General features: G+C 41.1%; 1 protein-coding gene across 5 annotated transcripts; it reads left to right on the top strand.

Moving 5' to 3' along the window:
• Window positions 1–110: 110 nt before the first annotated feature.
• Window positions 111–23,426, top strand: LOC306826409 (glutamate decarboxylase 1-like). 5 transcript variants are annotated; one of them, XM_079347717.1, is made up of 17 exons: window positions 111–599; window positions 5,071–5,190; window positions 7,068–7,124; window positions 8,670–8,807; window positions 9,730–9,972; window positions 11,770–11,860; window positions 16,919–17,031; window positions 17,490–17,605; window positions 17,899–17,978; window positions 18,580–18,634; window positions 18,718–18,834; window positions 18,913–18,977; window positions 19,419–19,497; window positions 19,849–19,998; window positions 20,148–20,255; window positions 20,454–20,543; window positions 21,342–23,426. In XM_079347717.1, the coding sequence occupies exons 1-17, from the start codon at window positions 308–310 to the stop codon at window positions 21,513–21,515; spliced, it is 2,088 nt and encodes a 695-aa protein (XP_079203843.1). In that variant the 5' UTR covers window positions 111–307; the 3' UTR covers window positions 21,516–23,426. The 5 variants fall into 5 exon arrangements, with proteins under 5 accessions (XP_079203843.1, XP_079203844.1, XP_079203847.1 ...); XM_079347719.1 differs by lacking the exon at window positions 111–599 and adding an exon at window positions 3,815–4,110; XM_079347720.1 differs by lacking the exon at window positions 111–599 and adding an exon at window positions 4,850–4,939.
• Window positions 23,427–24,886: the final 1,460 nt, after the last annotated feature.

The following is a 24,886-nucleotide window of genomic DNA, read 5'->3' as shown; positions in this document are numbered from 1 at the left end:
AAGTAGAAATTGAACATCAGGCTGATCCCGGGTTGTGAGTCTTTGTTCAAGTGTAACAGGTTGAGTATACGAGCTTTAAATATTTTTGTGTTGTGCATGTAAACATCACAGTCGGATGTCAGAAACCGAGATAATCCCTCATCCCGATTGTGCGACCTGAATAATTCTTAAATAAAATGGGATACAGTCTGTGCCATTTATACAGCATAGATAGACTATAAACACTTCACCTGTCCCCAGTATGTGACAGATACCGACTAGCTGCGCATGCGCGGACTCATCCAAATGACGTATCGGCAAAACAAACATGATGGCGGCAACAGGAGCGTCTCTTTTCTGCAGCGATGAAGAAACGGAGTTGTTCCTTTCGTTAATGAAAGAATTAAACACGTTTGGGAGTTTAGATGGGAGAAAGCATCGACACACTGACCCATTCAACTCCGTGGTGGCTGCTGGACGCGGGTTTCCCAACATGCACGATGGAGCAGGTCAGGTCCAGTTATACGGTACTGAAGAAACATTACGACACCAGTCACGACAGCGGATCTTCACCCTGTGCTACCTTTATCTACGCGGTGACAGGCTGGCACCAGTCAGAGGTGAGAACATGTTTGCTGTCGCTGTCTCCCCCCCCGGTACTGGATATGAGGTGAATGCACCACTGCAACACCATGCTGGTTTTCATTTCGTAATGGTCAGGGGTGGACATGGGGGGGGGGGAAGCTGCTCCAGAAGTAAACATCTAGAGGTAACAGCGTCCCCCCTCTTAGGTTAAAACATCTCGTACACGTTTTAGTATCAGGTAGTTCGCATGAAGCTGTGCAGGCCGTTTCATTGGCGTCTTCTTTTAAACGAATATAATGCGATGTGCTTGAATGCAACACAAAACAGGTGACAACCTTTACAGCCAATAGGAGCGCGTGACACGAGATCCCCCCCGCTTGAGCTCCACAGCAGTGTTTTCATCTCGAGGTTACAGGTAGGTACCGTTCAGGGGCTCTGCGAGGTTTTTATTATTAAATACTCAGCGCGATCCTTTAACACTCTTTGTGCGGGACCCGCAGGTTCAGAGGCTATAAATGTTTATTACTGAGTGGAGGGCTGCAGAGGAAATCACCCCCCTGCGCACAAGGGGTCCAACCAGCATCAACGGAAACAGATTTGTGCAAACACAAGTAAGTCATGTTTTTATTCATTCATTCAGGTTGTGAGTCAGAATCAAAGTGAAACTTGAATGACATTGTAGATGTGTTGTTGATTGCATAGGGGCACCTGCTTACAAATACCACTGAGATTATTATTGATTATGAAAAATAAACAGTCTGTAACTGGGGTATAGTTTAAGTTAAAGTCAAGAAGATGTGAAATAAATAATATAAATTCTTTCCTAACTGTGAAGTGATTTATAGACTTGAATCCCGATGAAGTCAGAGTTTGTGTCAGACAGTGGGAGAGGTGTCCTAAAGGGAGGGAGGAGGGGGTGTTTATTTGTGTTTTTAACAAAGGGTTAACTTTTAGATTTTTAAGTTTAGTTTTATTTATTTCAAATTGTTGTACACCAAAAGCCCACATGGGCTTACAAAACACTGAAAAACATAACAAACAAGAGCAGTGAACAGAAGAAGAAAATGTACATGTCGAACATGCACACCAAATCTTAACATGAATCAGTTTCAACATTTGTTTAGCGCCTAAAGTGAATTCAGCAGATTTTTTTTCCCCGCAGCATTCAAAGGCGTTAACCACAAATTGAGTGAGCAAACACCTTCTGTCCTCCTCTAGAACTGAATGAAAGCGACCAGTTTCCACTGCCAAAGGATCCCCCACCTGAGCTGAGTACAGACAGACCTCTGAGATCTGGTGAGGTCAAAGGTCAAAGAAGGTTCAGGCTGACATGTTTCTTTGATCAGATTATAGGTTTCTTAATTTTGATGAAGACAAAACTTTTTCAGACCATTTGTGTTTATAGACAGTTCTGTTTTTAGTTTGACTGACGTCCATATGAATTGATCTCTAATTAATGTCAAACTAGTAGTCACACTCGGCCAATTAAGGGTGTATTTTTTTTATTTTACTGTTCTACTGTAGATGCTGATGAGGTGGACCTCCACCCGAGGAAGAGGAGGATGAGAATGAGAAGAAAACTCTGTCTCCTGTTGCCACAAATGTTTGATCCTCCACAGACTTCAGGATGTCCTTCACAGCTCTCCACAGCCCGATAGATCAAAAGAGAGAAGGAGGAGAGGACCCTCTCTCCCTTGAAAGAGTCAACCTACAACATCCCAGCAGAGACGGAGGAGTGGAGGGCTCTCTGATCTCCCACAAATAATGGAAGAACTCTCTCAGGTTCACCATAGTGCAGGCTAAATATACTGCATGCCTGACTTTTAATACTAATATCATCATGTATAGGTACGCATCAACAAAAGAAGAAAAGGACAATTTATGCACAATTCAAGTATTTATGTATTCATATTTTATTATGTTTTATAGTACTGTTCTGAATAAAATAAGCAACGATTCAAGTTCTTATTCCTCAAAACTGTGTTTCCACGGCTCCCAACCTTGCAAACCAACCCAGGTACGGTTCCCCCGAGTAGAACGTATCAATTTCCACCAATGATAGTGCTAAGCCCGCAATAAGACACAGTGGTCTCGCAAATATTTTCGGTCAGCCGAGAAACAGTCAAAGTCAAACAGCAACCTCACACTCACCTGTCAATCAACTCAACCACACCCCTAAATTAACGTCACTCTTATCCTTAATTTAAGACAACAGGTGTGTTGAGGAAAAAAAAAAAACTTACACTGTGAGCCAATAAGGAGGTGGGCAATAGAGACCAGATTGAGGATTGCTTGGCTTTTGAAGCCAGTCTCTAGTGGACACTCTGGGAACTGCAGGGGGGTTTTTTGCACTTCCAAATTGGTCTCATTTTTTAATGACAGAGGCTGATGCTTGGATTCAATGCAATTTTTGCAACAAATTTCTAGTACACAGTATAGGACTTTGTACATTATTATAAAAACAGATAAATGAATAATACAAATCAAGGGTTTAAATCTAGCAAGAATTGGTGTGGGTGGTTGAAAATTGTTGTTTTGATGAGGATTTACTTTTTGATCCAAAAAAATATGCACGTTTGTCCTGTGACAATATAGGCACTTCACCTTCAAGGTTACACACCTCCATCCCTCCATCCCTGTGAAAAGCCATCAGCTGTCATACTTTGAGTTATTAACACACGGCAGAGCTCATCTTTATATGTCGTATGTACGCATGACTTGCTCGAGGAGAAACTCTCAGCTCCATCTGATAAAACTGGCATAATTTGCAGTGACTGAATGAACATAATGGCTACTCTCTGCTCATTCAGTGGACCCGGACACAGACACAGACAGTAGGAAGACAGAGAGGACACCGGCATGGTGGACTCACTCTGAGGTCCCAGTGTTACTGTCCATATCAAGGTTATAAAAAGGGTGCAGGTCACAAATTATGATGCTGGCAGTGCTGTCATCAGGGAATTTAACAGTCTGTACCTGTATGGATGAATGGGTTATTTCTATTGTGTTAAAAGAAAATATTAAATGTAATGAAAGCATCTTATAAAGTAGCTACAGGTTTGAATTCTGAATACATCTGTTACTAAAGCTAATTAAACCAGCTGATTTTCATCCCAAGGTCAACTTCTACCAAATCAGAACACAAGTCTCCATCCTCCATCCTGTGACACCCACACACACCTGGAAACGCACGCACACGCAGCAGGGTGGGTGTACGTCACTGGTGTTTTTCCTTCTTACTGTTTAGGCTTCTTGAGGCTGTCAGGAAAGCTTCATTAGTCGTCACAGGGAGGCAAGGCTGTGACTCATGCCTGCGTGCACAGAGACCAATGGGCAGAGCGAGCCTCACGTATAAATAACGAATAAAAAAAATATTCTTCAGGGAGAAGAAAGGGTCACTCGCGCGCGGCTGGATGGGATTTTATTAGCCCGCTCTGTTGATATTCTTCCTCCGTCTACTCCTCTGGACTAATTGTGCTGCTTGTCGCGTCTTTGGGTGCCAACTGGAACATCAGTTATAGTTTGGACTCGACAACCTGTGAGCCGGTAAGATGCCTCCTCTGCCTTCCTAAATTATAGGCTTTAAAAGATTCTCCAGAAACAGACAGGTAATTGTTGCACGCGCGTCCTATTTATAGATCCTCACATTGGATTTATTTTGGATTAAAAAAAAAGATAGTAACAATTAAAAGAAGAAATCTATTTAGAATTGTGGATTCGTTTGAGAAAAATCAGCCCCAAAATGAGTGACGGAAGGAATCCATTAGATGTTCAGTCTGTCTCTCATATCTGGATGACATTGACTGATGAGGAGGAGGATATTCGCGTTCAAAGAACAACTTAATTGAAATGTCGATTAGAGTCAATAGATGAATGGCGAATGTGGACATTTAAGTTGCAGTTTGTCAAAAAATTCTAAATTAATTACATTTCCTGAAAAAAATCTGCTGTAAGTGTTTTGAGGAAAAAAAAATGTCGCTACTTAATTCCCTTAACGTTTAAACGGGCTAAATCGATTTGTTTTAATCTGCCATAAGTAAAAGCTGAAACATGTAAAAACATTTTACCGTCTGACATTTAACCATCTCACCCAAACGTGCTATCAGGTATTTTCTACAAGTCTGTGTTCCTGATAAAACAAAATTCCCTCACATTAATGTCAAAATATTTTATTGCAAACCGATTCAAAGTAATAAGGCTATCTCTAAAATGAATGTAACCACAGAGGCATTACGTTATCACCAAACCTATTTATCCTCATGTGCGTAATGCTGGTGCGTCGTGCGCAATTCTCTCCAAATTGCGCGTCTTGTTTGATAGTCCACCCAGCTCTCCTCCTCCGGGGATAAAGCTCTGCTGGTGGCGCATAGTGGAGGTGATATCCTTTTCTTCTTAAATCCTGGACTATGTTTGAGCTGACTGCAGTTATTGAGATATGAATATTGGCTGTCGCTGTAGATTTGACTGTCTGACCTGGTCTCTAAATCTGTTCCGTTTTGTTTGCAGTTGAATTATTTCCCAGCTGGAGATCAGACACCAGAAGTGGAGTGATGGCCACGTCTGAACCGAGAGCCAGCGGCGGGGACCAGGACCCCAACTCTGCTAATTTAAGACCTCCGACCACAAGTATGTCCTCAAACTCCTCCTCTCCCTGTTAATACCCCCGTGTTCCAGTATCGAGCCCCCCCTGGGGGCAGCTTCTCGTTAAGGCTGTCCCTCTCTGGAGCTCGTAGGTTGTGACATTGAATAGGTGCCTTGCTCAGAGACACTTATGCAGCTCGATCCGTGGCCAAAGCGAGGGATAAAACCTTTACACCCTCCCACATCTCTCTGTCTGGCTCTGTCTGCCCCTCTGCCTCTCTCTCCCTCTTTCTCCGTCTGATAAAAGCTGGTCTCGCCCTGGCCATTTGCTGTGTGGGCTCCGTCGTTAATCATTCCGGTTAAAAACAGAGCCATCACAGCTGCCTGTCGCTGCCTGCGAGTCAGCGGAGCGCGCCGAGCAGCCGACCTGGCCCAGATATAACGTGCAATTAAAGCATCTCATTATTATTTTTTATTTTTTTAATAAATTGTGGGACGGCATTTAGTAGATTGAGACAATAAATACGCATTTTCAAAACGACTCCCAGAATGTCGTCTTCAGGGTTTTGGTAGAACCGGTATTTTGGACTGATTTTGTCCCAAAAAATGCTCGAAAAAAACTGAGCATGAAAATGAATGATGTTCCCCCCAATCAAATTAATTTGATCTCTTTTCCCAGCAAGCGTTAGGCCTCGAAGCTGTTGTTTGTTTTAATAGGAAAATATATACTGCCATTTTTCGTATTTAAAGAGTCGAAATCTATTTAAAGTAACCTGTGGGTTAATGAATAATTTCAAGCCTTTGTCACATTCACAAAATGGAGCCCATTATTGCGCACTTGAGCAGCCATCTGCAGCGCAACACGGGGGATAATTAAAGATTTTTATTTCAGCCATTGTCAAAGTCAACATAGTTCCTGGAGAAGGATGTACTATTCATTTTCAATACATTTTCATTATATTGAATATTTTTGCAGACATTTTATTTGTGGCCCTTGAGTAGCCTGTCGATTAAATACAATTGTACAAAACCTGAATTATTTCAGCTGTGACTATAAACCGGGAGCACCCCATTAAAAAGAAGTTGTTGTTGTGTCTGACTTGCTGGTATACTGCTGCTGGATGTTGCCATTATCTCTTCGCCACGCTCCATCTCACGCCTGGCGGCTTGTGTATTGTGTGTGTGTGTGTGTGTGTGTGTGTGTGTGCGTGTGCGCGCGCGTGCCCGTGCCCGTGCCCGTGTGTTTGCCTTGGCCTCAGTCCCTCGAGCTCTTTTTCTCGCAGTCAAACTGCTTCAGTAAATTTCAATACTTGTTTCTGATTTGAAAGTTCTCTATAAGGTGTATACACTCACCGCCTCGCCTTGACTCTGCTTCATCTATGCTTTTTGTATATTTGTGTGTGCGTGCGCGTGCATGTCGTTTGTATATGAGACGCCCTGTTCTATAACTTTCTGCATCTAGACTTCCAGACATTAGCAGCTCGCTGCAGTCACATACTGTGTTTCACTCAATTAATTCCTGCCCTCCTCCGTGAGCTCATTTCACGGGCGTTAACTCCACTCCGCCCCTTGGCTGGGTGTGTGCGCGTGGATGTGCCGTGCGGCCCTTTGTCAGCGCCTATTGATTGAACTTAAATCGGAAATGTTATCAGACTCATCCCCTCACGATTAGTTTGTACTTTGACTTCTGTGTAAATTAAAATGTTGGTGAGGAAAAGCAAAAGGCTGTAATGAAAAACCGAATTGTGAATAAAAATATCCCAAAAGACAACCGGGTTACACACCTGGCCAAGAGCCGTACGACACTCTCGCTTCCTCTGTTCTCTCTGTGCTCCACCATGCAGCATTTTCTCCATCACCGCCCATCCTCGTATCTCCGCGGCCTGCACAAACACAAACTCAAAACGTTCATTCTGTTTTAGCAAACGATTATGCGTGGATGCACGGATGCACACGGAAACTGGGGATGAAGATATGTGGTAAGTTTTCGGTCCACATGAAACGTTCATATTCTTTGAACATGCAATATTTCTATCCACAAAACTAAAAAAAATTGGGGAAGCATTTGTCGTTGTATATTCCATTTTTATTTACGTTTTTGCCTCTATTCCTTTGGCATTTTGTCATTTAAAATAAAATAGCCACTGTGGAGGCCTGAAATGGCCCACAATAAAGGCTGCTAGAGCGGGACAAACACACAGAATGTCACTGTGTGTTTCCATCTTCTAAAGGTCAGTGGACATTAGCCTGTAGGTCTGATGATGAGAGCCCCGTCTCTCCGCCCCCGACCGCCCCTCAGCCTCCCCTGTCTCCTTTATTTCAGCACGACAAGAGAAAAAGTCCTGCAGACAGGCCTAGAAATACAGGCTGCATTAAGAAGTACAGAATGTAGGCTATTCGGTAAATAAATAAGTGTTTTCACTATTAATAGTAATATTATATATTGTCTTACTTCAATGGCTTATTTTTTTATTTCTTTGGCAGTAGGCCAGTGTGTCGTTTGTAATCGGATATATGATGCTGAAGCGAAGTCGTGTTTATCATTTTGTGGAAATGGTTTCTTTATTGCCTCAGAAACTAAAAAACACGGGGTATAGTCTATTTGTTTCTTGCAGCTTTGCAAAGATGCTCCACTCAAAAAGGCATGTTTGTTGAGGCAGACATTAATTCAGATCCAAAGATCGAACATGTTTGCAATTTCCATTTCTGAAAATGAAATGTTGACTGATATATTTGATTGGTCTTGATGACATTTTAATGGACTGGAATGGAAGTTATGGAAATATTCCTACACCAGAGGCCGTGGCAGTTAGAGGGTTTCTGCAGAGCCATATTGATTTTTAAATGTGTAATTTAGTATTTAATGATCAGAGAATTGAGAGTTTTCACTGAAAAATAGCCTAATGAGAGTTCGTGTTTAATGGGTTAGCAGATAACTATGACGTGTGACTTCCATGTGTTTTGTGCGCAATTAGATCCGAACATTAGCCCATCACGCAGACACATTATCGTCCAATAATAGAGGTCTATATGAGCAGAAACTGATCAATCATGGAATTGAAAACTCTCGGGCCCTGCGGGTTCAGACTGCTATGGGACTTTCTGCGTCCTTCATTAACCCGTCTTTACACGATGTGGATTTATCGGCTGTGGAAGGGTCACCACCACCACCACGGGGTGTCCTGCCCACCGACACGGTCCGTCTGTGACGTGCTGTCAGGGGTGTGCTCGTACCGTCACAATGTGGGGCGTGCACCTTATTTCTCTGTGTTCACATAAGAAGTCCTTATCATTTTGGCCTCCAACATTACTGAGGATAGAACCCAGGCCATTAATGGCATGCATCACTGATATTCTTTAACGAGCTGCCACATGTTGTTTTTTTTTGACGCCATTTTTTATTTACTCGTATTTTATTCTTCAGTTTTAAATTAAGGTTGTTTTCACCAGTGCCTACTTCTTCGTGATTGTGATGGACGTGTTTGGTGGTAACTCTTGCTCCTCCTCACCGTGTAACACCCTAGGGTTCCTGCAGAAGAACAACAGTCTTGATGAGAAGGGCAGGCTCGCGGGACAGAAGAACCTGCTCTCGTGCGACAACAGTGACAGGGACGCGCGCTTCCGCCTCACCGAGACTGACTTCTCCAACCTGTTCGCGAGAGGTGAGAACTAACACCACCTGTGACACTGTTTTCTGTTCGTTCAAAACAAATCATGCTGTTCATATTTACATTTAAAGTGACATCAGCTGTTTGAGCTGTGTCGAGATGAAACACGTTTAAGGCCTCCTCATATCCACAAAATATATCCAAATATATATTTCATCATTTGATTATGAACAAACATAATTTGGTCAATTCAGTGGCTTTGAATGAATTTTAAACCGTAACATTGAAAACCACTGTATATAACGTTGCTTTTGGGAACTTAACAGTTTGGCTACTTATTAGACATAACAAAGTTTATCTGCCGAGTTTATGACCATCTATAGCCATTACTAATGACTGCTGTTTGATTACATTGTGCCATTAACAGCACGTTAAGTTAATGTGGGTTTTTTTTGGTGTTCTGATATTTTGTCTTTGCTTTAGCTCTGTTGATATCCTTATTTGAATAACGTAAAGCACGTTTAAGGGGACAATTTCTTCACCTTTAACTTAATAAAACTGAAGGGGAAAAAAATCACTTAATTGTAAATAATATCACCTGAACCTTTAGACAAAAATCTTCATGCTATTTAATAACCTTGTCTTCATTTATCAACTGGAAATACACACATTTCTTACCAGTATCAAATTATTACAATTTGTCTGCACATTATATATTTACAAAAATAAATGTGATTTTAACTTCTGAAATGTAATAAAATGAAAGGTTCAGATTAATAAAACACATTAGACATTAAGTTATAATCAAATAGGCTTCTAGATATCACTGAGTTCACTGGCTGAATATATATGAAATGAAAATTGTTATTATAAAATAAAGAGTGGGGTCATTATTCATACATTTCTGATGTGATTCAAATGTTCAGGTAGATAGGCAGAGGCCTCAAATACCGTTTCCTGTCACTTTACCCCTCAGACCTGCTGCCAGCCAAAAATGGAGAGGAGCCCACCATACAATTTTTGCTGGAGATTGTTGAAATCCTCACCAACTACGTTAAGAAGACCTTTGACCGCTCCACTAAGGTGCTGGACTTCCACCATCCTCACCAGCTTCTGGAGGGTATGGAGGGCTTCAACCTGGAGCTGTCCGACCAGCCTGAGTCCCTGGAACAAATCCTGGTAGACTGTAGGGACACACTCAAGTACGGGGTACGGACAGGTAGGCTGGGACACCTTCAAGGCAGGGTTGAGGGAATATGATTAGAAAAGCTTGGGGCCTTTTGAATTATACATATGGTGGGGTGTTAATTTAGATAGCAAAAGGACTCTGACATGGTTTACAGGAGAGGTAGCCTTAAAGTCTTCCAGTTCAAAATCGTGCTTTTTAAATCTGCAAAGCCACATATGATCATAAACATTATTATACAAAGACCTACATTCACCTTGAGCATGAAAAGGACTTTACAGTCCTTCTATGATATTTCAATCTCCCAAGACGTCTACAGCAAAGATTCCTATTAACAGTTCCTTTATCACAAACATGCAAATCATGCAATCCAGAGAAAATCCTGTGTTTTTACTAGAAAATAATTTCCCTGTCCATCTGCTGTATTTACATCTCCAAAGGTTGTTCCATTAAAATGTTTTTAATTCAGATTTAACACCTTTATGTATATTTACAGTAATAGGAAGTGAATTCTGCACAAACTAATGAAGAAGAAGCTGTTTCCAGTTAGTGTACAGCCCATTACAATGACTGCCTTATTTATTGTCCCCTTGGTAATTCTCTTGACACCCCCCCTCCCCTTTTCTCTCCCCTTCCACTTATTAAAGCAAGTGGAGCCTGAGGGGATCCTAACACGGCTGTTTCAAGCTGTTAAAAACGACAGCGCTCAAACTGTCCCCGGGGTTTTATAAATCACAGAGGGTCCACTGTGTCTACAACTCAACCCCACTTTTTCTCCCGAGATGTGGAAATAGTTTTTTTCTCATCCTTTTTAAAAAACATTTTCCTGCCTGAAAGTCGGGGAGTTGATCTGACGGAGTTGTCCATGGTGCTGAAACCTTTTTTACTTTCAACACTCCCAAAGCATGAAGTGTTTTTTTTAATACATTTGAACATTTTATTCGAAGTGACCTTTAATAGCTTCTTTATGACATTGCAGATTTATTATGGGCGCTGTACAGAACCACTACCACACTGTGCTTATACCCATGACTGCATTTAGGCTGGAGGCGTGTTGACGGTGTGTGCAGCCTAACTGGCTGTCATAGAGCCTTGTTACCTCCATAATCATGGTACACTGAACTCTGCTATGTCAGATCCCCCAGGTTTCATGGCTGACCATACAAACATGGAATATGAATGAGTTGATTTAAGAACTGCTTCTTTATGTTCATTCAATGTTTTAATGTTTCTCATTGAGATCTAGATGATCCGCTATAGCCTGCAAGTGTGAACATTGTAAACCCGCCTTTGTGTATTCAAAGCCTGCAGTGTTGATCCTATAAAGCCCTTTGAAACAACAAATGCATGGGGCGGCAGTAGCTCAATCCAGAGGGACTTGGGTTCAAGTCCGAAATATTAATGCCCTTGAGCAAGGCACCATACTCCAAAACTGCTCCGGTGCACTCTCTGCAAAAATATCAAACAAATAGTCAGAGGTTTCAGAAAAGAGCTCATTAATAACATGGACAGAACAAAACAAGCTGGAAGCTCAAAGACAGGCATGATGACACGCCTCCTCCTGCAAACTGTTTCGGTTCAAAATGATCACGTCAAGATTTACCTGAAGTGCTGCTTGTAAGGTGTTTCACATATTGATCCAGTGAAAAGAAACAACCTTTAAGTAGGTGTTTACAAAAAAAAAGCACCTTAAGAGCTTTAATGGAACACATTTAGCTGAAGAGAGGCTGACTCTGTTGTTTCTTCTCTTTATATAAAGCATGATGCCCTCACTCTCTTCTCATAGGTCAGACGTTAAGATTTTTTCTGTATCTATGTTTTTGTGCTCAGGTCACCCGCGTTTCTTCAACCAGTTGTCTACTGGTCTGGACATCATCGGACTCGCTGGAGAGTGGCTTACCTCCACTGCTAACACCAACATGTAAGTCCTGAGCTATCAACCAGTACATGCCCCTTCCGTGTGCCCATGGACGGTGTGTGGTATAATTATTATGTATACAAGGGAAACACTTCTACATGTCCTGAAAGGGCGGCTGAGATTTCCTATTTGTAGGCCACTGGAAATAGCCTCCAGTCATTTTCACATGAACTCACGGAGGTCTCTCGGCTCGCTCCACAATCGGTCGGTATAAAAAGTGTTTATTTTGTCCTGTAGAGACGCTGTATTGACGGACGGCAGGCTGCCACTGTACCGTGCGCTGTATGGAGGCTGCCCAGCCTCAGGGGTGGTTAGATTGCATATTGATCCCAGGTCACAGTTACATGGTGGCCCCGTCTGATAGAGGGCATGAACATCATTGACAGCACGAATACACACACACACACACACACACACACACACACACACACACACACACACGCACACTTCTTGTAAATAAAGCTGTAACTCTGTGTTATGATTACTGGAAGAAAGTAAGACACAAGGTATCAATACTATACTGTGCAATATCAGAATAAACAAACACACACACACACACACTCTCTCTCTCTCACACACACACACACACACACACACACACACACACACACACACACACAGCTAAAGACACCAAGCTACGTTTTTCTAAGTTGATTTCCTCATTTGAGTTGAGAAGAAAAGGTCAAAATAAGAAAATGTTATGTGCAGAGTTTGAGAAGTATCAAACGTAAAATCATATCAATCAGGAGAGTAAATGTTCAGCACTGTAAAGCTCTGATCCCTTTTTTTTTGTTTCATTCTTCAATTATTAAACTCATTGAACTGATGATCATTTGGTCTTTAACATATTAAAATATTAAAACCTGCTCATGTTACTTTCCCTAAAGTCAGAACCTCATCTTTAAATGTCTTCATCTTATCTCTTTTAAAGATGTGAAGACTTGATGACAGATTAAAAATCACTTTTCTGAGCGGCTACAACCAATGACTCCTGTCTGTCTCCTTTGATCAGCAGATTATTCCCCCATTGAATTGATGAATCAAAGTTTTCAGATTTGCTCACCAAGCTTTCCTTAGAGGCAAATGAGGCATCTCTAAATGTCTTATTTTGTGTGCCCAAAAATTAACAGTATTTATCTGCTGACCACTGACAAATGTAGAGCAGTCTTATCATGTCGGGTTTCAACGATCGGATGAAGGGATCTTTTTTTCTTCATCTCCCAAAGTGTTCCCAACAAAACTGATCATCACCCTTTCCAAAATCATGAGAAATCTTGATGTTTATTTATCTGTCAAGAAAGACTTTTAAAATTCTCTTAAAATTTTAAATTAAGTATGCAATGTTATTTAAGAGAAAGCAAAGCAAACGTTCTTTAGAATCAAGAAGTTTTGGAATAGTCGATGTTTCATGTTTTTTCTTGAAAAAACATTAACTCAACCCTAACTGACCTGTCTGTAACAGCTCAACCTTTTCTGCATAAAGAAAGAAATGAAATATCAACAAGAAGCGTAAACTGTGAGGGCGCAGCTAGCCTAGCGTTTATGTCGCGTGCAAAATGTTCGGACTGGCCCAAGGTTTTCATATCCGACCTCGGTCCTTTGCTGCATGTCATCGCTCACTCTCACCTGCCAACATGTCCTGTACCTCTTCAGCTGTCCTATCAAACGAAAGTAAAACCCCCCCCCCCCCAAAAAAAACCCAAAACAAAAACAATTAAAGAAACGTAAGATGTGACAATTCAAGAGATAACGAGACAACAGACAATAACACAACAGATCAATCAGAATCTGATGCAGGGAGACAACATATGGACTAGAGACAGAAGAACCGGTTTACCTCAAGAGGACCAAACTGAAAAGGACAAAATACACTTTTCTCCTACACTCAAATTAAGCATTCAGGATCTTTCTCAGAGCCGCCAAAGAAAAGATCAATGCAAAGATAATAAACCAAGAGCTGAAGAAAAATCGAGACACTAAATTTATCCCATTTCTCAAAACATTAGCTGTGCAAACCACCCCCTCCTCTTTGCAAAAACTTTCCCATCTCATCTCCCGGTTGGAAGAATGCCTGAAGACACAGGGCCATTCAATTCACACACTTTCATAATGACACACACACACACACACACACACACACACACACACCAGGTCTGGCTGTCCCAGATACAGCAGCCAGGGTTTCCAGTCCATTGACTGCTGGCTCATTGTGAGCTGGTCTTAGCAGATAGGCCAGCTGGGCCCCACACTGACACACAATGTCCTCCGGCTGCACAGAAAACACTGTCACAGAGAGGAAACTGGCTATACAGATCCCTGCGGAGCCTCGTTCTGGCTTCATTGTCCCCGTGGACCCAGACTGACTCAGTGCTCCTTTGAGAGGCTGAGAGGAGTGTGTGTTCAGGGGTCAGAGGCTTAGTCTCACACACACACACACACACACACACACACACAATCAAATGTGGAATCACACACATCGAGTGCCCTTGATGATGATAATAAGGGCATTTAGGGGCCGTCCCTGGAGACGGGCAGGTGACTGAGGGGTAATTTTCACCCTGAAAAGACCAATGATTGGCTGTGATTGTGATAATGATCACCATTATTGTCATTACAGCGTGAAATGACTCCCAGGAAGAAGGAGAATTTTAAAAAGGCACATTGGTTTTTGTCCCTTCTCTGATGTGGCTGTCATGTCATTGAAGATGAAATGAAAGGGAAACCTCCAGGATCTGTGTTTCCTTCCTTTGAGCTTCATTTGAACAAATCCTAGAACAACATACTGTATGTCGAAAGGTAAGACAGCGAGATGCTTCAAAATGAGACATTTAGTCTTCCTTGTGGCTTTACCCTGGAATGAACGTAGTCAAACCCAGCGGTCACATTCTGATCGGCTGTGCTGATGAGAAGCTAATGTTGCGTTCAAATCCATCCTGTGGCTGAGCTCCCACCATGAACAATTACACATGAAAAATGTCTTTTTTCCTTCTGTCCTCTTTAGGTCAATTTCTTTCTATTATTCACTGGAGGAAATGCACGAAGCAAATAGTTAATGTGGGATATGGTGGTACTTTAGTAATGGTTAAAGATATGGACAATATCTGCAATATGAACCAACAGATCTCTGAGGGAATCCATAATGAAATATCTGTATGGACAACATTAGACCAAACTAAAGCCCTAATCAAGACACAAGACAGGCGGACTGACATAAAACCTTCTTGTCCTTGTATAAATATCTAAAGTGTGTTTCTCATGTGCGTCTGTGGGGAATTGTTGGGGAAGGTTTACAGGTCTATAATAACCAATATTAACCTGCACATAACCTGACATGTCTGCAGTTGCAAAACATCAGATTGCAAGCCAAATGTGCTTTGTTTGCATCTTTGACAAATCAGTTCACATGCTTCCTCTGTGCATACACCTCTCGGTCTTACCCGGGATCTGTTCAGATAAAGAGCTGCTGAAATCACATGTCTGTGTAACTCAGATTGTGTCCAGTTGTTTTGTTTCAGAGCATTAATATTTATCTGTACGCTTCCTAACACCTTTCCAGACATAAATCACAGCTGCCCTGAATTCTTTAAATGTCAGTTTGAACAGATTTGTAATTTCTTTTAAATAGATGAGTCTTTCACTCTTATGGATAAGTTACAGAAGATGTTTGGATGTTTTATTCCTTCTTGTCGTTTTCCTTTTACTCCCGTGCTTTACCTCGGCTTCCTGTCTCTTTTGTAACCCCTTTTCTGCTGCAGCCTCTTCTTTGCCTTTCTGTCTGGTTTGATTTTCTCTGTAGCTTTCTTGCTTTGCTTCCCCATCACCCCCTCCTCCTCCTTTGTTGTCCTCTGTCATTGTTTTTCTTCAATGCTTTGTTTTCTCCACTGCTCCCACTCCGCCTCTCTCCCCGAACTATGAGGTCCTTCAGTCCTCATTGGCTAAGAAGAGGAATCCAAAAAACAGAGGAGAGGAGATAGTGTTATAGTTTGTTTTTTCAGATTGTACTGGTGTCGGTGCTGCTGGTGGGAGTGGAGGAGTGTTGTGTAACTGGCCTCTTTATGAGCGAGACAAACAGGCCTCAGTCCTGAGGGTGTGAGTGGGAGGCAGTGAGATGGACTGTCGGATAGCAAAAGGCCTCGATGGAGGAGTTGAGCTTCCTGCGACACGTTTGATCGACTTTAGCTTCTCTAATTGTTCTGCTCCCCTCATGGGTTCAATTGGTTTGGTTTGTTTTTTTAAAACCTTTGATGAAGATGTTTTATAATGTCTGAACAACACGAAAAAGAAAATAAGGAACAAGAGAGGAAAAATAATTCTGACTGGGATTGATAAGTATATTAAAGCAAAATGTTCAAAATATTGAATATTAAAATATCGAGCAGAGTATCAGCTGTAGGATTCTTCTCCTTTTTCTATTCTTGGTATTTTCTTTTAATGTCTTATGAGGAGGCAGGTGTCACTTTTAATAAGCCCACAGAGATATGTGGATCATTTTCCTCCTGCTTCTCATGTCTCAAATAACAAATAATATTTTATTTTAATTTTAATATTTGTCCATATGATCTTCTCATTTTTCTGTCTATTCATGAAGGAAATTAAATTAACAATTGTCGTGTCTTCCTCAATTTCCGATTTATTTTAGGTCAGCAGAAGCCGTTATCTCTTTAAAACACTCTCTCTCTCTCACACACACACACACACACACACACACACACACACACACACACACACACACACACACACAGTCTCATTCAGGCCTGCTGCAGAGATGTGCAGGATTGACAGATAGCCATCAGAGCTTTGTGTGCTTTAATTAAACTTCTGAGTGATTTTGAAGAAGCATTTAAATATGAATGTTTGCTGCCTATCAGACACTTTTTAATGAGCTCATTCAGCACAAGCTGCAGTTTGTGCTCTGTGGATGAAATTATAGAACAGCTAATGAAGTGTGTGTGTGCTGCTTTCTAATCTGCATTTCTGTGTAATGCATAAACATATTCTTGTATTCTTTGTGTTAATGTCGCAGACGAGCTGTATTGATGAGTGTGCTGATGTGATTGACAGGTTCACCTATGAGATCGCTCCAGTGTTTGTGTTGATGGAGCAGCTGACTCTGAGGAAAATGAGAGAGATGATTGGCTGGCCCGACGGAGAGGGAGACGGTATCTTTTCACCAGGTTAGCCCACCAATAACAGTATCCATTAAGGCATCAGCAGAGGCCTAATGATCCAATCATAAAACTATGAACCTCCTGTCAGCTGCACGGCCCTGCTTGTGACCCAGAATCATTTTGAATCATCCATTACAGATTTCACAATTCATTTGCGTTATATTTGATTTTGTCTTATCATATTGCATAAAATTTGAATGTAGAAACTTTGAAAAATATTAGGATTCCAGCTTCTTTTTTAATTTCATTTTCGTCAAAATGTTGTTTTCCTGATGAACATTTAATGAGAGTTATCGCCACATCCCAGGCACACTGATGATAATTCTCATTAAATGTTCACTGAAGCAGCTTCTGGTGTGTCTTTGAATGTTTTGTTGCCCAGTACTCAGTCCTCAACTATTCAGATGTTTGGCCGTTGCTTTTCCCCATGTAGACGTCAGTCGATGTTTGTCTCTGCTCAACAGGGGGCGCCATCTCTAACATGTACAGCGTGATGATCGCACGCTACAAGTATTTCCCTGAGGTCAAGACCAAGGGCATGTCTGCTGCTCCGCGCCTTGTCCTCTTTACATCTGAACATGTACGTACACACACACACACACACACACACACACACACACACACACACACACACACACACACACACACACACACACACACACACACACAATCTACATTTTAGGCATCCTAAAAAAACAGGTGATACACCTTACTGGATGTGGATTAAGGTCATTAGATAGAAACAATAATAATCCAGCAAGTTATTCTTTTATCTGCTATTGTCTATAAACAATATAACTTTAAAGATGAGATTAAGAATCATTGCTTTGTTTCAATCTGAGGTTAGTCATATTCCTGATTTTGTCCCTGCAGAGTCACTATTCCATAAAGAAGGCTGGAGCTGCGCTGGGCTTTGGCTCGGAGAATGTGATCCTGCTGAGCACAGACGAGAGGTAGAAACCTACACTTTGAAAGCAAAGAAGCCCAGGCACTACTTTCAGACACAAGATACAGACTACAAAAGGGATACGATCAAATATAGAGAGAATCAACTCTGGTAAAATATGTGCAAAGGAAACAGATTTTGGACTGACGAGTATATAAATTAAAAAAATAAAACAATACATTTATTAAAGAAAAGAAATAACGCATGCTGTTTGAATGCTTGCAAACAGATGGGCTTTAGCTTGTTTTCAAATAATTTAAAAAAACAGATCTCGGGTTAATTCAGAGATTTTCCAAAGCTTAGGGGCTACTGACTGGAGAGCAAGAACTTCTCAAGGTTTAATACTCAACTCAGGTACACTGGGAAAACCCAGAAATCCTGGATTTAAGCCACTTTAGAGAGACTAAAAAAGATGCTCTATGAAAGAGTTTGTGCTTCTGTGAGGAGCCTCACAGCGGCTTTTTAGACTAATGACTTAATCAGACAGTAAAGAAGAAAATGAAGGTAGCAAAAATGCAATAAGGGATACAGTTAATGTGCTAGATAAAACTACTGTATGTGTTGAAATTAAGGAGACTCTGATTGTATGATTGTTTATGTTCTGACAGAGGGAGAGTCATTCCTGCAGATCTGGAGGCTAAGATCATTGATGCTAAACAAAAGGTGGGTGTCCTCTTTCTTTTGTCCTTGTTGTCTTTGTTTCTGTGTTTACTTTCACGATGTAACCCTCGTGTGTTTTTCTCCAGGGTTACGTTCCGCTGTTTGTGAACGCCACAGCTGGTTCGACAGTGTATGGTGCGTTTGACCCCATCAATGAGATCGCTGACATCTGTGAGAAATACAACCTTTGGCTCCATGTTGATGTGAGTCCCTGACACAGTCCCTGAGTTGCTGAAGTATGTAAATATGGTTGTAGTAACACTGTGTCCATGTCTCCTCAGGGAGCGTGGGGTGGTGGACTGCTGATGTCCAGGAAGCATCGCCACAAGCTTAACGGAGTCGAGAGGTGAGTGCGTGGGAACAGAAAGCTTGTTTCTGATAGTTTATTGAGAACATCTTCAGTGAAACTATTTCAGTGCAATAAGACAGTAAAGTACAGCATCACACTGCAGATACCAGCTACAGAACAGGGTCAGTTCACCTACAATAATTATTGATTGCAGTAAAAGGAATTAGCCTTTCTATGCATCGCCTTTTCATTTCAGCCAAAATAAGGTTTTTTCTTATTCCATTCATTCTGCTTTCATCTACAACCCAAACATCTGAAACCCTCAGGACTCTAGATCCTGCTGTGCTCAACTTCACAATATGTCCGCCACACTGTAGTAGTACTAGTAGTGCTTTTAAAAGGATTCACGGTGTGATGATATTGTGCTATAGCTGCGTAATGGAGTGAAAGACAGTGATTTGAGAATCATTACAATAACACAAGTTTTTAACTTTGCAGGGCGAACTCTGTCACGTGGAACCCTCACAAGATGATGGGCGTCCCTCTTCAGTGCTCTGCCATCCTGGTCAGAGAGAAGGTACAGGAAACACACACACAAACACACACACATACACACAAACACACACACACACACACACAAACACACACACACACACAGCCTTCAAATCAGTCACACGCACAGCCTTTGCAAACAAGATTTCCTTTAATTGTCTCACTGTCCATTGTGCTTGAATGGTAATGATAATCAGACCGTCTCTATTTAAAAGACAGCTTTACATGCTCTATGTGTCCATATTAATGTTGCTTTTCATAGCACTAATAATATGTGAATACTGTATAGTTCATATACTGTATAGTATAGTTTGTATATAGTTGTAGCATGCCATGGGGCGAGAAGGTTAACGCTGTGTGTCCTTTGTTTCTGTAGGGAATCCTGGCAGGCTGTAACTCCATGTGTGCAGGTTACCTCTTCCAACCAGACAAACAGTACGATGTCACATATGACACAGGGGACAAAGCCATCCAGTGCGGCAGACACGTCGACATCTTTAAGTTCTGGCTCATGTGGAAGGCAAAGGTGAGATGGCCTGGTGGTTGTGGTGGTGATGACTTTAACTAACAAACACAAATATCTTTAAACCAAACAGATGTACTGTCATGACTAAATAGTACCAGTGTTATGGTTTTTTCTTCTAACTGTTACTGACTAAAATGTTCTCCTGTTAGGGCACCATTGGGTTTGAACAGCACATCGACAAGTGTTTGGACCTGTCCCAGTACCTCTACAACAAGATCAAGAACAGGGAGGGCTATCAGATGGTGTTTGATGGAGTGGTGAGCTTCTCTACACTTTTTATTCATGTTATTTTCAGCCACTCAAGAAACTATTATATATACTTTCTTCATTTATAAGTTCAAAAAGCAGTTTTCACCTGACTCCCCCCCCCCCCCCCCAACAAAGCTTTGTAAATTTGCAAATTAAAATGATTAGTATATCCGAGGGTTGAATGTGGGATTTTTTTCTTTCTGCAGCCTCAGCACACCAATGTTTGCTTCTGGTACATCCCGCCCAGCCTGAGAGGAATGCCTGAGGGGGATGAACGGCGAGAGAAACTCCACAGGGTAAGAAAGCTGTCAATGTCTCTCCAATACTTGAGACAGATGCAGAAGGATGATGATAACAACGTTTATTGAGCACTTTTCTAAAGATTGGAAACATGACAACAAGAGTTAGATTTGCAATTATTGGTGGGGCATTTTCAAATGAAGAGAGGCAGAATGGACATTTAAGAGCATTTGATAATACACAAATGTGTGAACAACCTACCAAGGATGCTCGAAGAGGCATTCCCTGTTTCATAACATACAGGATTGGAAACCTGAAGGACATCAGCAATAAGCTATAATTAGTGCGATCAATTTTTACAGAGCGAGCGGTCCACGGTGGAACTGGGGCTGCACACAAATATCCGTTCCAGTCTTTGCATTTCTGAATCAGCCCTGAGGTCTTTTTTTCTTCATAAAATACCAATATCACTTCTCCCCTTCGCACCGAAAACATTTGGCGTTCCTCAAGGTTCAAATCGAGGCCCAGTTAGGTTCTCTCTACACATGCTGCCATTAGATCCGTCTTTTGAGTGTAAATAAACACTCATTCTTTATTAAATGAGCATTAAGACCATATAATGAAATGGAACATGGATACTAAATTAATTAGTCAACAAAGAAGCAAAGATATTTTCCAACCTGTTTTCATACAAGACGACTTCTTTGTGCATCCAGTGGAGTCTCCCCTTCTGGCCATTAGAAAGAATCCAGGGTTTTAGCATAGGCTTTACTGTTTTGTTGTGGTAGTGTCCCTGTTAAATAAAAGAGAAAGCTCTATGTAGAGCCCTACTTATCAGCTCTTTGTCCCAACAGGTAGCACCAAAGATCAAGGCCATGATGATGGAGTCTGGGACCACCATGGTGGGCTACCAGCCTCAGGGTACTAAAGTCAACTTCTTCCGTATGGTCATCTCCAACCCTGCTGCCACTCAGTCTGACATTGACTACCTTATAGATGAGATTGAGAGGCTGGGTCAGGACCTGTAGAGGTCTCCACCAGCGCCACTCTAGTGGTCAGAGGTTGAAACTACAAGCTGAGAGAGAGAGAGAGAAACTGTGAGTTTAGTACTTGCTCACCCTGCATAGTTCCTCCTATAGACAAAGTATATATACATCTCTAAATAAGTATCTGAATGATCCAGGTACAACAAACACACACTGATGTACGTGTGTGTTGTAATGTGTATGTGATCTAGTTTTTGTCCAATGTCGTTTGTTAACGTGTATGCCTGAGTGTGTTTGTGTGTGTGTGTGTGTGTGTGTGTGTGTGTGTGTGTGTGTGTGGGTGTGTGGGTGCGGGTTTTTGAACAAACACTCATAGGGAGAAAAGCACAGATTCATACTATTAAAAAAACATTATAAAACTATCCTTTGATATACTGTAATGGAGTGGATATAACTCCGTAGCTAGATTAAAGAATTGCATTTAAGGGAGACTGAATTAATTCCTGAGGGAAGAGAAAGATCCAAGAATCAGCCGATTCTATTTCAATTTTATTCTTTTAAGAAGAAAATTCTTAGTAATATACAGTATATAGGATCAGCGACCCCACGTTACCCCAGGTGTTGGATGTAAAGCTGTGGCACTTATGGCAGTCTTCTGTGGTCTGTCCAAATATTTGGGTTTTGTTTGAACTCATTTTATTCTGGGGCTGGACTTCAGCTGTGAGTGCAGCTACAGGTCCTTTCTTAGAGTCGCCTGCATGCCTCACAGTATGACGGAAAGGGTTCGACAACGAGCCGTCTGACGCCACAGTGTGTTAAGAACAACGTGTCCATCTCGCCAATGGAGAGATTATTACAATGACGGTTTTTCACGATGTCCTCATTAGCAATACTCCTGAAAGAATAATTGTGAGTGTCACGTGTTTGGGGACATCAAATATATATAAAAGATTTTATTTTGCAATATTTGCTAGATGTGATTACAGCTATTGCTGTTGGCTTGTTTTTGTTTGTGTCTGTTCTGTTTTGTGGTTTTCATTATTTCTTGAACTAACTCGTGGGTCCTTGTAACACATTATTATGATTTAAAAATACATTCAAAATATAACTATTCTGCTCTATCATATATTTGCTTCACAAAATTGAATGACTGGTGCTTTCAGCTGTATATTATATTTAGTCTCAGTGCACATAAAGCTGTGTACGCGTCCCATAAACTGTGTGTGTGTACGCGTGTGTGTACGTGTGTGTGTGGCACACTGAGTGTATTTGTTGTGTATTCTAGGCTAACAGTGTGATGAAATAAGCTTATTATGACCTAACGTGCACACCATAGGTAGCAAATGTATCAAGCTGAGAGGTGTGAGATAACCTGTCACAAAAGTCTGCAATATTTCCTCATAGAAGATTTAGATTAAGATTAAAAATGTCAGCAGCTTTCCCCGAATCTGTGACGACTTTGAACATGTAAAACGCTGGCTCGTTGTCTGTTTCATGCAATCATGTGATACGTGTCTATGAACATTGTTAAGATATTTGATTATATAAGATATTTAATGCATTTCCACTGTTTGCAGATTCAGGTATTTTATTCTAAATGTATCTTTATGTGTATTATACTAATACATTTGTAAATGTAATTACAGGACGTTTATTTATAGTGATTTTGTCAGCCAAAGAAAGAGAACAATCCATCGTCCTTCATATAGATCTTCATATAGATTATAGGTGTTTGTAAAATGTTACCTATTGACCCTCCACTGCGATGCAATCTCTATCGTGTTTTCTTTCTGTGATTGTGAGTTCTTCTGACTGAATGTTTAGAGACAGCTGTCTGACTGGCCTTCTGATGAGATTAAGAATGAAGTCTGTGTAATACTCTGGCAGTCGTGCCGGTCCTGTAGTTTAAAGAAAAGCACAAGGATGTGAGAATGTACTCTCCTCTAGAGACTGTGAAGAAAAGGTTGTTGTATCTGTTGAAATCCTGATGCATTTACTGTAATATAATATATTAACTGTTCTACATATTACCTGTATTCTCAGTGTTATGGGAGCTCAATGGAATATCTTGTATACAGAGTTCCTGTTTGTGTCTTTGCACAATGTTCACCTTTCTTTCTTCCATTGTAAATGGATGTGTACCATGGTAGTAAAATATAAGACTTATATTAACAAAGTATTTATGGTTTCTTGGGACCATATATGTGAATGGTACAGTTGTATAAATCATATTTAAGGTAACCTGTGAACTTTACGTGGCCAATGACTTCTGTATGTGAACAATCTGGGTTTTTGATGAAGCCAGCTGTGAGGGAACGATTTTAAGTCGGCACTTTAACAGAATCAACTGGAGAAAAAAAATCTTTAAATAAAGTTTATTAAAGGGAAAAAGTGAGTCTGACTTATTGAATGAGCATGAACATCTCCTCTCACACACTGCTGGCTCTCCCTGTGGCTTCAGATCTGTATTGATATTAAAAGTATTGGGTCTCATGCTGCCTAAATAAACCTTCTAATCTGATCAGATACCATCAACTTTTAGCCCTCCGAAGGATTGACATGTTTCCGTGTATATGTCATGTCAACTTCTAGCAGCTGCTTTTTTTTTGATAAGCGTGCACTGCGTTCTCACATTTTAAGGTTAGTGCAATAGCAACATCTCAGCCTCTACAGTTTTCCCATTATTCATTTATAACGGCTGTAGTTTATCTTGTAAAAACTGGTTAAGAACAAAGTAAGTACTTCAACATCAGGATTGTTCTGATTGTCCTCTACATGAGTCAACACATTAAAAAAGGCAGCTAACATTAGCCTGGCTTGTTTCCGATCATCTTTTTTTCCAGGATAGGATTCCTTCTGAGGGCCAGGCCAAACATCATTGTTAACATACTCACTCTGTCACCACATATATGTGGGATTTGTACTTTATCCAATGGAGAATCATAACAAAGCACAAGTCTGTTATCAGAAGAAAGGGTATGTCAAACTCCATAGCTCCACAAACATGTTGTACAAAAATGAAGAAATTGAATTTATGGATATAATCCCTCTCTGCCACAGCATAGTGTCTCTATCAGTAGCCACACACACACACACACACACACACACACACACACACAGAGGATATACATTATTGCCGCTCTGCCTAATCATCCCAGAGAAGCTTTGTTTGGCCTCCAGCTGTATGGAGGATTGGCTTTTTTCCAGGGTGAATCACCCCTCTCCATGCTCCCCTTAAATCTCTCCTCTCCTCTCCAATTCACCCCTCTTATCTCATCATCTCTTCTTTCCTCAGCCCTTCTACTTCACTTCTTTATTTTTTCTTTCTTTCTTCATATTTTTCATTATTCTCTGAATACTCCCCCATCTCACATGTCTATTTTTACTTTTACTCACGCAGGAGTACCAGATGT

The sequence above is a fragment of the Symphodus melops genome, assembly GCF_947650265.1.
Source record: "Symphodus melops genome assembly, chromosome: 7".
Taxonomy (NCBI): domain Eukaryota; kingdom Metazoa; phylum Chordata; class Actinopteri; order Labriformes; family Labridae; genus Symphodus; species Symphodus melops.
This window is presented reverse-complemented; position numbering and strand designations above follow the sequence as displayed.